The sequence below is a fragment of the Triturus cristatus genome, chromosome 4_2, assembly GCF_964204655.1.
Source record: "Triturus cristatus chromosome 4_2, aTriCri1.1, whole genome shotgun sequence".
Lineage (NCBI taxonomy): Eukaryota > Metazoa > Chordata > Amphibia > Caudata > Salamandridae > Triturus > Triturus cristatus.
The window spans coordinates 467,346,338-467,362,814 of record NC_140586.1 but is presented as its reverse complement, the minus strand read 5'-3'; the positions used below and the strand labels follow the sequence as shown (position 1 = coordinate 467,362,814).

General features: G+C 42.4%; 1 protein-coding gene across 4 annotated transcripts in view; it reads right to left on the bottom strand.

Annotated features, from left to right (window-relative positions):
- LOC146834561 (vitellogenin-1-like) overlaps window positions 1–16,477 on the bottom strand; it is a 977,187-nt gene that overhangs the window by 872,636 nt on the left and 88,074 nt on the right. For 3 of the 4 annotated variants that reach the window (XM_085601961.1, XM_085601964.1, XM_085601962.1), the window contains one exon: window positions 2,629–2,880. The exons of the other annotated variant lie outside the window; for it this stretch is intronic. In XM_085601961.1, the coding sequence (XP_085458087.1) occupies window positions 2,629–2,880 (252 nt within the window). The remainder of the gene's footprint in view (window positions 1–2,628; window positions 2,881–16,477) is intronic. 4 annotated transcript variants of the gene reach the window in all.

Genomic DNA, 16,477 nt, shown 5'->3' with positions numbered 1-16,477 from the left:
AGTTTGAGGCAATTGGTCTTCATCCATTTAGCAACTTGGGGCATGCAGTTGGCGGAGTTAGCTTGAGGTTTTGTCGGGTGGGAGAGAATGGGTTGAGTGTCGTCCATGATTGAAATAACGTTGCATCACTGGGTCCAAAAGATGAGGTGTGTGGTCATGTAGGTGTTGAACAGTGTGGGGTTAAGCAAGGATAATTGTGGAACTCCACAAATATGTTTTGCAGTGGGTAAGGTGAAAGGTATCAGGCTGACTACTAGTTGTGGCCTGTCAGGAAGAGCAGGTCCAGAAGGATGAGGGCTACAGTATCTTCTCCTTCCATGATCAGTCAGATGTTTTGAGTGTCTGTGATGAGGGAAATATTGGTGCTACGGTTGGGTCTGAAATCAGATTGGGTGGCATTGAGAAGATGGCTGTCACTGCCGTTTACTAGGAAAGGTAGCAATGAGATAGGCCACTAGTTGGCAAGCATAGGAGTGTTCACTGAGGACATTTTAAGGAGGGAGAGAACCGTTGTATGTTTCCAGCCACGAGGAAGGTTGTCGTGTTGATTGAGTCATTCAGGGAGCAATGTGAGTTTTGTCCTGTTGGGGTACAGTATTTTGGTGGAGACATGATGGGGGCATAGGTTTGATGCTGCTCTGGAGTCTATGGAGAGCATGACAGCTATGGTTTCTTCTATGGTGATGGTGGGCCAGGTGGTCAGGGTGGTCTTCTGATTTTCCGAGATAATGGATAGGAGGGCTTCAAGGTTGATGGGTCCAGTTGGAGTTCAAAGTTGTCATGGATGCTGATGATCTTGTTGCTAAAAAAAGGGGCAGCTGGTTGCAGAGGTCTGGTGAGGGAGTGATTCTGGTGGAGCTTTCTGCTGGAGAGGTGAAGTCCTTCATGATGATGAAGATTTCCTTGGCACTGTTGGTGTTGTTCTCAAAGCATTTGGTGAGGGTGGGGCTTTAGTGGCTCTGATCTGTTTGTGGTATCGTCTGAGGGCTAACCAGAATGTGCACTTGTTGGTGTTGTTTTGACTGAGGTCCTGATTTAGATTTGGTGGGTAAGTTACGCCATCGCAACGATCACAGATATCCCATACACCAATATCTAAATCCCATATGATATTATGGGATTTATATTTTGGCAGCCGAGATATTTGTCCCCGTTGTGATGGAGTAACCCATCTGCCAAAATCAAAAACAGGCCCTTAGTCTCTATTTGTGCTCTAATTGCTTACAGTATTTGGTGAGTTTGAGCTCTTCAGTGTACCAGCTTGTTTCAGGTTGACTTCTGATGACCTTGGTAGTCTTGATGATTGCCATGTTTTAAGATAATGAACGGATTCCCAAGGTACTTCTTCAACATTTTGTTTGGTATCGAGTGCCTTATTACTAATACTTTAACATGGAATCATTTTCTTAGAATTCCAGTCCTTACCTCCAAACATTTAATAATAGAGTTGTCAGACAGGATGGACATAAACTCACTGGATATTTCCTAAATGGGAAGTGTTTAAATACCACCAGTGTGCAATCCCATTTCTGTTGGAAAGCTGAGTTTACAAAAGAAGATTTTCTTTAGTACCCAATTGATTTGATGTGCAATTGATCATATGTAATCGTTCTCTTGTAAAATTGTTCAAAATTTGCATTTTCAACCAGAGCATACACCCTCCTCTCTGTGCCCCTTCCAGCACACTGAATGGAAAATCACTGAAATGGCAAATTAAATATAATCTTTTAATAAGGTGTTACCCAGACCTGACTCATCAGTACCTCATGGAATTGAGCTTATTTGATGATTGAAATATTAGTATTACCGTGGTTAGTTATCTTAGTTGTCAGTGTGATGGGCACAGTAAATAGGCCTGGGCGAAAATTTCGTTCCGTTCGCGGAAATTGCGATAATTTGACATTTTCACGTTCTGTGAAAAGCACGAAAATGTCAAAATTTCCGCATTCCGCAGCTTAGCGATAATTTGGTTCTTGCTTGCGCTGTAAAATAATACATTCTCGCGCGTGCGTGATCGCCTTACCTGAATCCCTGCGTTCGCCGACAAGTTTTCTTGATCCGGTCGCGTTCTCCGTGAGATGTTGTATTGTTTTTAGCCATTTGCGCTGTCTCGCGACAGTTCGCGCCCGCAGTGACATCATGCGTCGTGCAAACACGTCTTTCTTTTCGCGATCATGCACCGCGAGACAACTGAAAACAAGATGGCCGCGCCCGCGAGCAACCACATGGGTAAGTTGGCGAGCTGCAACCATGCAGAAAATCTCGCGAACATGCGGGAAAAAAACTTCCGCATCTTTGCGATATTTCCACGTATTTGCGATAATTTTTAACATTTTCGCGATAATTTGCGAAAGTGAATTTCGCAAATTCCGCCCACCCCTAACAGTAAACTCAAATAATGTCATTCAAAATACTTGCACGATAACCACTTCTTTTTTTTAACATTATCATTTCAACAATACACAATGGAGTACCATATAACATGGATCCCTATGATACTCATGAACTTTTTTATCGAGCAATACAATCCCTGCTGAAACATACTAGATAAAACACTATGGTTTGCATCATTTAGTACACATGAAAACATCTATGTGATATGGGTATTTGTAAAAGTGATGTTTTTACCTCTTGAAAACTGTATGTGCTTTGTGTCCTCTTAATGCTAAGTTGCAAGATATTCAGAATGCCTCTAACGATGTTCACCACTAGGCTTGATACATCCTCTGCAGTGTAAATGTCCCCCACCTGACCTGTGTTGTATTCAAATCTGATGGGTTTAGCAAGCTGGGCTTCAAGTACTTGGGTCAACCTAAATGATCGAGTGAATGGATCCTTCGGCCAGACTCCATTATATTCTTCCACATCTGGAGTGTGAATCTGAAAAGAGAGGATATTGTAAATATTTACACTGGGGATTTTCAAAAATCATTGCTTACCATGAAACTGACCGATTAACTAGACTGATCTAATTTCAATTTGTGAATTTTAGCTCTTTCCCTATGGATACATTTGCTTTACTCTATGGTATGCATGGCTGAAAATCTCATCAGTCACAATTCTTATTGCACAGACATAACTTTGGAATTCAACTAACAGGTAAAGAGTATTTGGGTGGTAGGGATAATAACTCCCAGCATTGACTGCTTCTCATGTCTAATAATACTGTTAAGGATGGCTCTCATAGAGAGCCTTTAACATTTATTTCAATTTTTTTAATCTCATAATTTACTGCTGACTTGTTACTCACTTAATCATTAAGAATTATGAGTGAAAATAAGAAGAGAAGAACATGGACAATTACATAGTATATTTTGTTTATTATGTAATTATCAGCAAAGTTAATGTGAGAGTCTGTCACCCTTACAGTCTTAGTAGTGCAGAGTGGAGTATATAACACTATGCAATATGTCAAGTATTAATTAGACTATGTAGACAGCTTGTGAAGCACCTAATCAACTATATTCTCCTGGTCATAATACTCAACCTAAATTGGTTGTTCCTCTATGCAACATCTGTTCTACGCCGTGATTCCACTGAATCAGGTTGGTAGGAGATTACTGTCTCCACCTCTGAGCTATGTCTTGCTTAGCTAGTGTTTGCCCCAATCGGAGAAGGATCTACCCCGGCTGTATTGAAGCCCTTGTCTTCTAGTATGTTTAATAATATTAGCTTTTTGATTAGAATTCAAAGGATATTAGAGTATACCTTGAAATGTTGTAAAGAATTCATCTCAAAAGTATTGCAGTAAGTGACATGTCCATATTGTGTAAAGAAAATCACCTATCTCGGCCCGGCACCATAGGTATTCCAGGCCTGGATGTCATTGGAAGTGCCAGTGCCGCTCTGCCTTTAGGTATACCCTGTGTAAACATTTTTGGGGAAAATATCTTTATTGTTTTTTTGAATTTTTAACAAAGATGAGCAACATGCAAGCTCATATTGCAACATAGCTTTCTAGAAACAGCATCATGGCAGTGGGGTTGGTCGCGGTCAGGTGAGCATGCATCAGAATGTCAGCAAATCAGATGAGCTCACTCCACCTCTGTGCAGAGCTGGAAGCAAGATGGGCATAACCAGAACAGTCCCAGATGTAAGGTTTTCGTTTTAAAACTTAAGACAGAAATACATAACAGAGGCCATGTTATGTATGGCTCCCCATCACTCCTCTGCCCCAGTGTTGCAGTTTAAACAAAGGCAGGTGATTTTGGGGGCCATGCATAACATAAAATGATAGATTGGTAAAAAGTGAATTACTGGGATGTTTTTCACCTCGAGGTTATGAGTGACATCAGAGACAACTTGAGCTTCGCTCTTGTTATCTATTTGATGTCACTCAGAACACCTTGCTGGAAAACATTCCAGTAATTTAGTGTTAACCAGCTATAATTCTATGTGTTATGTATGGCTCTGGTAGAGAGCTACTGGTGTGAATATCTGGATTAAAATCCAGTAACTCACTACTATGACGTAGCAACAGTTGTTAACAAAAGCTGTTACCCTCTGTTGTTATGTCATAAACGAATTCCGGCCTGCTCTTGCAGGGCTCTCTGATAGCCTGTCAGAGCAGAACTGGAAACCAAGGAGCACAGCTAGTGGAGGTGATGGCAGAGAATGGTGGGGTGAATGACAGGAGGCCAGGTATTTTGTTTTTAATTGTGGACACACAATAGAGGCCATGTTATATATCTTTCCCTGAATATTCCTCTGCCGCTGCGCGGTAGTTGAAAGCAGAGGCAGATGATTTTGGGGGACCTACATACCTTAAAATTATAGATAGGTAAAAATTAATTATGGAGATATTTTTCACCACTCTTGCTGTTTATTTGATGTAACTCAGAACCCCCGCACTTCACTGTTACCCATCTATACTTGTATATATTAGCACCTGAATGAGTCAGGTTGTTCACCACCTCTACTTCACTATCACTACTTCTTTCCTTTTCCTCACAACAACAATTCTTCACGTTCTTGCCAGTTATATGAATGATTTTTGCACCTGTCAGAGATTCACATCCTGCCTTATATTAACATGCCTGCATTCATTGTGAGGTTTTCGAACATTGGTGCTATGTAATGTCATGCAAGTTGACACTGTAGCCCATTCTCCAGAAGGCCGACAGGTCACAGAGACAGTAGCCCTGTCCTGTTTAGGGCAGAGTTCTAACCCTGATTTTTTCATCTCCACCATGTGAGGCATGGTACTCCCAGGGAAGAACAGAAAGAAATATCCCCAGTGTGCAGGGAGAAAACACCCTGCATGCCAGCAAAATGTTGCTTTTTATTTTACAATACAAACCTATTTCAAAATCCAAATCCAAATAAATGCAGCACAGACCGCAATAACAAGAAAGGTCACTGGACATCTAGGGGCATGTTTATGAGCCCTGTTGCAATCCACTTGTACTACAACATGGTGCAAGAGAGACACAACTCAAACATCAGATTTATGAAGCCACATAAGGACACCATGTGTGGCCCTGAGTGGCCTCATAAATCTTGAGTGAAGCAACACTGCATTACCTTACTCTGTGCCAGGGGGGAATTTATGGGTGTTGTGTTGGTGTTCCCATGAAACATTCATGGATTTTGACGGAGTCTCAGATTCAATTTAAGAAAATAAGGGCCATATGTAGGTGGCATCCACTTTACCGATTCTAAAATACCGAATTATACCGATTCGGTATTTAAGAATCGGTAAAGTGTATGTAGGTAATAATTCGGTAAATGTTACCGAATCGGAGTAAGTTGGTAATTACCGAATCGGTATTTACCGATTCGGTAATGAGGCATACCTTTCCATTGATTGAATCAATGGGAAGGTATGCCTCATTACCGAATCGTTCAATCAATGGGAAGGTATGCCTCATTACCGAATCGGTAAATACCGATTCGGTAATGGGGGGAGCACATTCAAGGGTGGCAGGGTGTCACATTGACACCCTGTTGCACCCCTGATTCGTCCATGTGTGCACATGTGGCGCACATACATGCCCTAGGGGCATGTATGTCTGCCACATTGCACACCTCACAGTGCACAAAAATGCATTTTCACACATATTCGTAATTTACCGCCAACTATTAGTTGGTGGTAAATAACGAATCCCCACACCCACCACACAGTCCCCCTACATCTCATTTCTGTATTCGGTATTTACCGAATCGGTAAAATTACCGATTCGGTTATTTTACCGATTCGGTAAATTACCGAATACAGAAATGATCCCCCTACATCTCAAAAGCCTAAATACCGGTCGGTAACGGTATATTTACTGAAAATCGGCCGTTACCGACCGGTATTGGGCTACCTACATGAGACAGTGAAACCACACCATTCTAGATTCCAGAGTCTCATAAAGAAGAATTGACCCTCACCAACTAGTTTCTATCAGGCTGTATATGATATCCACTGATGTACTTGTATTGGATTGCATCATCATCAGGTATCCTACCTGGGCAAGGGGTAGTCCAGGTAGGTGAATCCAGGAGGGAGAGTTACTGGGTATAGAAATTTTGTGGGATCTGCAATGGTATTTAAAATTACCTCCTATTCCAAGAAAAGGCAACTTTAATAAAATGGGGATAGTGTAAGCTTAATAAAACAAAGTTATGTATTCAAGGTATGCTATAAATTTTTCACATCTCACAATAGTTGTCTACATGTTGCAGCCATCTTACGCCTAGTTAGATGGGTTGACTTTCCATAGGACCTGTGATTATCAGATCCCATTGTTCACAGTAAGGAAACTACCTTCCAGAAGTTTATAAAGCTATTGGTAAGTACACTTACTTTAGTGTTCGGGGGCAATATTATGCCATTCCATTATTTAGTGCTTGGACTATTACCATACGAAGCGTGATTGAGGCGGGCAGTCTTGTGAATAGGTGCTGGAGTAGATCATGCTCAGTTGTGTTACCTACAACTTCTCCCTCGTTCTGAATTGTTACTCAGCTGGACTACCCTATGCCCAGGTAGGAGACCCAATGATGAAACAATCTGCTACAAGTAAATCAGTGATATCATAAATACCACCAATAGAAACTTGTAGGAGGAGGTCTCCAAAAATCTTTATGTGTCTCTGGAATCTAGAAGGGTGTGGTTCCACTCCCCTTTTGATTTTCTGGGATTGCATTAGGATGCTGAGTGAAACCTTTTATGCCCCCTTACTTCTCTGAGCAGAAGTGGTAGACCTGGGAATGTGCCAAAAACCTATTCATCTCCAGGTGAGGCGTAACAAGGAGAAATATGTTTATTCCTTCTTGTTTCTTCCTCCTATCATGTTCTGCAGCACAGATAGAGGAAAATGCCTGAGGGGATTGCTTTGGTGCAGGAAGGTGCCACTTCCTGCACAAAAACCATCCACCTTAGAATGCACACACACTTGTACCATGGTGCAAGGGTGCCTGCATTGGTGCTAGACAGCCAAAATAGCACCGGTGCAGATGAAAAGGCAAGAATGCACCGTATGCTTTTGACTATAGTGCATTCCTATCCTATCCCTGTCGCACAGTGCAGCATGCCAAAGTGACTTGCTGCTTTGCACGGTGTTACAAACTCAGAAATATTCCCCCTAGTTTTTGCTGCACGGACGTGTGCCTTTTTGGTGGACACATTGTCAGCAAAGAGCTCACTGCTATGGAATAAGGCATCTGGAAATTTGGTGGATGGGCCTCAGGAGGGATGGACAGCCTATGCTCCCAAGTTAAAATGAGGTGCTAGATCTTTTCCTAAAATGAAATATCTGTGTTCAACAGGTGATGTAATGAAAACACCGAGAGACTTGTTATACATCTTGAAATGCAATCTTATGCTATGATGGCATGCAACACGTTTCACCCTAAAAACTATGGGAGGATGTTCCAATATTTTTTGAGAGGGTGTGGTGGTGGAAGGGCAATCACATTGCTAACTTCTGGAGAGAAAATCTCACACTTATCATGGAAATAATAAATATACAAATACCTCTGAATCACTTAATAGTTTTGCTGGGAGAAATGGATGATGAAGTTTTCACTTTCTATCCAATGGCGTCTCCATAGGCCAACTGCTTAATCAGTTACCATGTTGGTCAAATTAACCATTGAACAAAAATGTAAAGTTTTGACTCCCCCACCATCAATTTATAGTGGGCAAAAAGTTTGAATCTTTACACAATGGAGAAACTGATGGCTACAATACAAGATAAAATATCCAAATTCAAGAAGGTGTGGATGCCCTTCCAGACATACATTTGAAAGCAGTCTTCCTAAATGTGATTGCAGCGACCACCACCCCTAATAAGCATGGATGGAATGACAGTGGTATTAGATGTGATTTAGAGTAGCTCCATCAATAACTATGTTTGACATGGGATGGGGGAATAAATATGTCATAATAAAACCCATGAAATGTTTGGAGACCTACTTCTACAGTATGCCACACTCGAAAGTGACAAAAAACCTCCACTAATTCTTAATTTTGAAATGAGCAATCCCACAATATTAGCATGTTTTCTCACTCATACTTGCCCCTTACAAATGTAAAATCCCACCAGTTTTGATTCTGTAAATTAGAATGTGGAATTCATATCCACCCTTTGTGCCTTTGAGTGCTACATACAAATAAAAAACAGACTGTGATTCAGACCATTTATTCGCTATACTTCATCATCAAAATCTGGGTTCTCATTTAACTTATTCAATTGTCACATTCTCTTGGCATGGACTGATGTCTCTGTGTGCATACTATGATAAATGTATGTAGTGTAATATGTTTGAAATGGGGAGTAAAATATCAATATAAAACATTAGAAAGCAGTGATATCTCAGAGATATCTGGTGATAATTTTTGTGTGATACCATTACTTAGTATTTAGGTTTTTGGTTGGTGCTTGGTCACAACATTGTATTGCTTAATTCTTCAAATATATAATTGTTTTCAAATGATTTATTAATATCAGCAATCCCAAGTGATGTATTAATATCATTGTTGATATCATGTTTCCTTGCTTCAGAAGAGTTGAATGTTATATTTGTAACAGACTTGTCTTCTCCTTATCACAGGAATGGGCCAAGACCTTCCAAAATGTAACCTGGTGGCCTCCATTACACTTGTACACACAATGTATGCACAACACAGGCTACTTACGTGAAAACATATAACACACACTTAAAAGGTTACAGCAAAGATCTGGGTTAACGCATAGAAGCAGAATTTAAAATGAGAGGGCCAGTATGCCTCCACTTCAGTGACACAGATAAAAAGGTATGGTCACAACTAATGATGCTGCTAACACCACTCTAAATGCTGAACCCATGTCAGGAACAGTAGTACTCTGTCAGTTAAATGATGGCAGGGTTGATGCACCCCTCAGTTCACAGGGCAGCTCCAGGAACTTCAATCATGTCAAGGGAAATTCCTGGACCTCTCCACAGACAATAAATTAGCATGAGTCTCGGACCACATTGAAAAAACACAGGATACCAGAAACTCAGGACAGGAGCTCACAGTTCTACAAAAAGCAGGGGACATTTGCATCCCAACAAGGCTCAATGCAGGAAGTGAGGACTAAGGACATGGTCTCCAAACTGAACCCCTGTGCAGTTTTCTTTTATACATGATTATGATAGGAGTGTATTTTCATCGCTAAATAGTGAGTAGTTGACAAGTAACAACCATCTGGACCAATACTGTCAATGGTCAATTAAGCACTACAACACACTATTTATTTCCAAGTGCTGTCTTTGCTCTTGCAGTATGAATAAGATAAAGATTTAAAGCAATATCAAACTTCCAACACGCCAGAGTGGTGGAAATTAGATGACAAGAGCCATGAAGTCACAACGCTGCACACGATAAATGTGGTCTAACTCATTTTCTGCCTAATAAGGGATCTCAGACTATTAAGGATCCAAAGGTTGTTTGGCCCTTACCTCAATATGGAAAATGTAAAGTCTTTAAGTCAGTCTTGTTCTGGTTTAGGCTGGCTCTCTGGTTTTCACATCTCTCTCAATTAGCATCTCTAAACATAATGGGGCATATCAACAACAACCGGCGATAATTATCTCTAAGCGCACTTAGCGCTAGGATAATTATCGCCGGCTAACGTGAATTTTTATCGCTGAGATAGCGTGCGATTAGCAACGCTTATCTCAATAGCGATAAAAATCCTCTCGCTAACAGGCTAACGTGAGATTATCGCTGGAAACCCAGCGATAATCTCATGTTACGTTGTTGATAGGGACAGGCAAACTTAGCCATGATATCCTCCTTCCATAGGATATCATGGCTAAGACAGAAAAATACCAGACGTAAAAAAGCAGCGTTAACCGCGGGTAGCGCTGCTTTTTTTGTCTCTAACAGGGTTAGCGACATTCTTGATAATAGGAGAAATGTCGCTTAGTGACATTTCTCCTATTATTTTACTCTGAAACGCCCCCTTTGCATCTCATTAGAGATGCAAGGGGAAGTGTAGAGTAAAAGGGTGCTAACATGCAAATTTGCGTGTTAGCACCCTGTTGTTGATAGGGCGCTAGTTTTATCTCTCCTTTTTTGGCTTTTAAAGCCAAAAAAGCAGAGATAAAGCCCTTGTTGATATGCCCCAATGTTCTTAAATCTGTGCAATGTATGACACCATCTTTGCTGTAACTCCTCTCTCCCACCTACCATGTACACACACGTTGCTGTCCCCTCACAGGTTCCTCTGCACAGCTTTTCTTAATAATGTGCAGAGTTGAATGAGGGGTCTCCAAATGGTACCCAAATCTGCCCACCTGTCCCATACCCTCCAGACTGGTGAGCCCCTCTGAGTGAGCAGAGTAACCTAGTCCTAGGGTTTACAGGTATCTCAGCCTTTATTCTGCTCTGTGAACACCAAAACACTGTAACTTTGGCATCCCACTCCAACTGGTAGCGGGAAAACAGGAAAGCCACCCAAAAATGGAACAGCCCATGGAAAACAGGACGGTTAATCGCCCATGACAACTTAGCTGATGTGAATTCAGGTAAACAGAGAGATAGGAGCAGCTCGAGCGCTACTTCTTGCTATAAGGACTCGCAATATTTGATCCGGTCTTTATCTCCTTCCTAAAAGTGTTTCTCTTGATAATTCCTTCGGAGACAATTTCGATGTTCGTCCACATAAATACCTGTTTTGTTGGTCTGAAATGTAGAAACATTGCCAAACTTGACATTCTCAGGGCAGCCAGGCATTTATTGAAGTTACAGAAAGCTTTTTTATGTATTGTTACAGGCAAATGGCCAGGCTAATTTCACTGCATAGCCTAAAAGGCAACATATTAAACAGTATATACTTTACCCTTCTTTCTTCAGTCTCGCTGACGGCTTACAAGCCAAAAATAGACACAATTTTCAGTATTTAATAAAACCCTATTGTAGATTATTCATTACATTTTTTACAACACTGAAACATCTTTAGTTGGTTAAATCTATCCATGCGTGATCATGATAAAGTACAGACAACACATATCTAAGATGCATGTAAATGAGTCACCTTCCACTCTGCTAATCAACTGCAGTCATTTTATTTATTTATTTATTTATTTATGTGTTTTATAGAGCGCGAACTTGACCCGTTAGGGTATCAGAGCGCTTTACAGGGGAGCAAAGCAATATACAGACAGATTTAGAGTCAACCAGTTACAGCTCAAGTAGCAGTATAGTGCAGGAATATATATACACAAAGTATGTATTTACATTTTACATAACCGATTACAAAGAGCGACAAACCATATTTACAGAGTACATTTTCAATAATTCTAACCCGGTCCCAAGATTCTGGTGTTTCGGGAGACCCGGTAGGTAGGGGGGAGGTAGTGGGCCGTCATAGGCTATGCCAAAGAAGTAGTTGAGGTAGTGTTAGACGAGAAATTTGCCCATAAGGAAGATTTTGGCATCCTTTTTGAAGTGAGACAGTGAGGGGATTCTTCTGATGTGGGGTGGGAGAGAGTTCCATATTCGTGGAGCAGCCCCTGAGAAGGCCCGATTGTACGTTTTATTTTTCCGAAAACGTGCAGGTTGGAGCAGGAAATCCCTGGCGGATCTGGAGTTTCTGGTTCCTCCGGAGATCATGAGTTTCTGTGTCAGGTATGCGGGGGAGTTAGAGTGTAAAGCTTTGTGCGTGATGCATGCTAGTTTGAGCTGTATTCTTGCCTCCAAGGGAAGCCAGTTGAGAGCTTTCAGGAGTGGGGAAATATGATCATATTTCCTAGTGCCAGTCAGTAGTCTGGCAGCCGCATTGAGGCAGGCTTTTAGAGGTGCCAGGGAGATCTTGGGTAAGCCCGAGAGGGTTGAGCAGCCATATTCCAGTCTAGAGATGACGAGTGCTTGAACTGCCATTTTTAGGTCAGGGGCATCAAGGAAGGGTTTCAATTTCCTAAGGTAGCTCAGATGGAATCTGGCTGTTTTAGCCATAGAATTTATGTGGTCCCTCATGTTAAGGTTTGTGTCAAGGGTAATGCCCAGGGATTTAGCCGAATTCACAATGGTCGGTGGGCAGTTTAAGGCTGTAATAGCCTTGATCCATGATTGAATCTCTAAGTTGGCATTGGGAGGGGAGATCAGGAGAAATTCTGTTTTCTTTGCATTGAGTTTAAGTTGGTTGGATGCGAGCCATTGTACGGTGAGTATCAGGGCTTCGTTCAGGGAGATAATCTCTTCGAGAGAAGAGGTTTTGATGTAGATCTGGGTGTCATCGGCATACATATGATAGGAGATGTTAGCTGCGCGCAATACTTCGGTAAGCGGTTCTAGGTAGAGGTTAAAGAGGGTGGGGGACAGGGTTGATCCTTGGGGGACTCCAACTGTGACCGGCGATGGTGAAGAAAGGTTGCCATCAATCAGGAATCTCTGTGACCGGTTATGGAGGAAGGAACTAAACCAATCTAGAACAGTGCCATCTAAGCCCATTCTGAGTTTGAGGCGTTCGAGTAATTTTTCATGGTTGACTGTGTCGAAGGCCGAGGATAAGTCCAGGAGGATTAGGAGACAGGTTTTGCCTTGGTCGAGGGCTTGGAGAGCATCATCGACTATGTGAAGCATGGTGGTTTCTGTGCTGTGCCCCGGTCTAAATCCGGATTGAAAGTCATCAAGGAGGTGGAAGTTGTTGATGTGGTGACTAAGCTGCTGTTGCACACATTTCTCCAACACTTTGGCTAAGAGGGGGATGTTGGAGATGGGCCTGAAGTTGTCTGGGGAGGCTGGGTCCAGCGATGGCTTTTTCAGGATGGGGAGGACTTGGCCGGCTTTTAGAGAGTCTGGCATTATTCCCTGCTGAAGGGAGGCATTGATTATTGAAGTCCAGCTGGGAATAATGGATTGGGCGACGACCGTAAGGCAGTTGGCAGGGAGCGGGTCATTGAAATGGTTGTTCGGTTTTAAGGTAGAGAGGATTTTGGAGATGGAGTCTTCATCATAGTCTTTGAAGATGGACCAGTGAGCGTGATTTTTGGGAGTGGCCTGTGGGAGTGTCGATGTGGGAGGAGACGGGTCAGGTGGGGGTTGGGGGTATGTGATGGTGTTGAGTTCGTTTCCAAGGGCCAAGATTTTGTCAGTGAAGAAAGAGGAGAATTCTTCAGAGGATATAAGAGATTTGGGGGTTTCTTTAGAAGATTTGGCCAGTTTGTTAGATTGGTGTTTGACCAATTCGAAGAGCTTGTGGGGTCTGTTCTTAGCTTTCTCAAGTTCTGTTCTGAAGAAGTCTTTTTTTGAGTTGAGAATGTTCCTGTTGTAGGTATTTCTGGCCTGGCGGAGGAGTTGTAGGTGTGCAGTAGAGGGGTGTTGCCTCCAGGCTCTTTCAGCTTGCCGGAGGGCTCTCCTCTCGTCATTAAGGGAACCCGTGAACTAGGGGTTTCTGTCTTTGATTTGGGTTCTTTTCAGTTTTAGTGGGGCTAGATCGTCCAGGATGTTTGAGATGGTCGCAGAGTAGTGATCATTGAGGTCACTGACTGATGAGAGATGCGAAGGGGGTGGGAGGTTGGATTTACAGCGGGCCACCAGTTCATTTCGGTCCAAGTTCTTGGTGTCTCTGATCCAGCGTTTAGGAATCGTTGGTTGCGGTGCTTTTGTCTTGATGGTGCCAGGTAGATGGAAGGTGATGGCGTGGTGGTCAGACCAGTCGCATGGGTCAATAGAGATGAGCTGGACAGATGATTCTTTGGAGATGATCCAGTCAAGGGTTGCCCCTTTTGAATGAGTAGGTAGTGAGCAGGCCTGGGTCAGGGCTTGATCTGCCAGGAGGTCTTTGATGGCGTTGACATGTGGGTCCTTGGGATCGTTCCAGTGTAGGTTAAAATCGCCTAAGAAGATATCTTTGGAGTTGGTGGGAGTCTTAGCTGAGATGATTTCCATGAGGTGGTCGGTGAAAGAGTCGTTCGTACCTGGGGGGTGGTAGAAGATGTGAAGATTACATAGTAGGGTGGAGTTGTTGCAAATAGCGAGAGCGAGGTATTCGCAGGATTCGGTAGAGTCCGCCAGAAGTTCGGTGACGCGGAGGTTGGAGCTATAGATGCAGGCCTCCTCCTTTCTTGTTAGATTGTCTATCCAGTCTTGCGATATTGTAGTTAGGGGGGACTAGGAGGTCCAGGTATGGGGATGAGGAATCATTGAGCCATGATTCTGTTAGGATTGCTAAGTCGAGTTTTTTGCAAAGGATGAGATCAGCAATATCAGCAGCATGCTTAGCTGCCGATCGGCAGTTGATTAAGAGACCAGACAGGGAGGATTTTGGTGGGATTTCGGGAGTTTGGGCAGACTGGTGGACAGGTGCTAGATTGCTCATGATCACAGCTCTGTTGTGGACGGTGGCTGGCCTGTTGGGGTTGATAGTGACCAAGCGGATGGGATGTTCGAAATTCCGGTCAAAGGGAAGAGGGGTAGCTGTGGTGGGGTTATGATCTCGGAGGATGGCCAGTATTTCAGTTTCAGTGAGGTCTAGTGGACTTAGAATTGGAGAAGCGGTGTAGGAGAGGGCCAGAGCGAGGCATTCTTCCTCTGAGAGGTGGCAAGGTTGTTTACGGAGACGAAGCTGTCTCAAGACTAGAGGAAGAGGCTGTTTCGGGTGCTCAGTTAAGTGCAGGGATGTGCAGACAGGCGGGGACGTGAGGTTAGCTAGGGCAAGTACAGCGAGGTGGAGGAGTCATGCACTCCAGAACTGCAAGGGCTCACCATTTGAGATCACAAATCCTGGAAAACCATCCATGGGCGGTGAAAATGTTCTCCCTTGCATTTTAAACTATTGGAATGTTTCTTAGCGTGTGTAAATATGGCTACCTTGCTTTTAATGGTGTAAACGAGAGGGAAGGAGAGCAATATGAAATTGTAAACCTTTTGTAGACTGCTTGCAAAGTCTCCTTTTCTATATTTCTAAGCACTAAATAGTTTTATATCATAGTGTCTGGATCAGTCAGAGCTTCTCTTTAGAAAAGCCTGAAAATATAAATTTTTAATGTGAAAGAATGCGTAAATTAGGGTATTTCGAGTAAACATTATAGGAAAGGGTTTAACTTGTGTTTAAAAATCGCTCCAGATGCCAGAAAGCCCACAAGAAAGTCTCTGCTCAATCCTCTCTCTCATCGAGGGCACAAAAAGTGTGTGATATTTCATACTGGCATAATTTCTGAAATTTTGCGCTATTTGTGTAACATAAATTTGTGTGAATTATGCAAAGTACGCACGCCTAAGAAAACATTTTGCAGGGGCCAACAAGATGTGTCTTGGAAAAGCTCTTATCTGCAAACTAAATTCTCATTTTATGTATTTTACAGGTCAAACACGGTATCCGCAGTGTATCATGCAAAAGGCGAACAGAAGCATTTAGTTAAAATCCAGACCATGTTTTAGGCCTGATTGGAAACATCTCCATATTCTGGAAAAGCATTCTAAAACCAGAGGGAAATTCATGCACCGAATTTCCTCCTCCATAGGGATAGCAAGAGAGGAAATTCAGGGAATGGATTCTTCTCTGGAGATAGCATTTCCTCCAGAAATTAAATCTGGTAACAAATCCACTTCCTAGAGATATGATGGAAGAGCTGCATGGTAATTCTCAGGATTTAACATTTTTCAGAAAATGGTTATTTTTCCATTGCCAACCAACTTTATCACTGGTCGCTAGTGCAAAAATGTGTGATCAGTTTGACTTCGACAATGCCTTGTTTAGCTCATGGACCATACATCTTTCTGGTAGCACCCATGCTTTGAATTAGATATTCAAGATGGTAAAATCAATACACCTGAACATCAAAAAGAGAGAGAAGAGTACTGAATCTCAACATTTTTATACCTGCTCACCAAAGACCTTCATCCTCAGCTGGACAGTTCTCTAAGCCTGCCACTGTCACCCTGAAATTTGTTAAACATCGAGACATTTCTTTTGAGAACACATGTTACTCCTAGTTCAGCAGAGTTAAACTGTTAACATCTTTTAATAAAGTGAATAGTTTTGGTGGTTGCTTGGTGCAGTCACGCAGAGACACAACC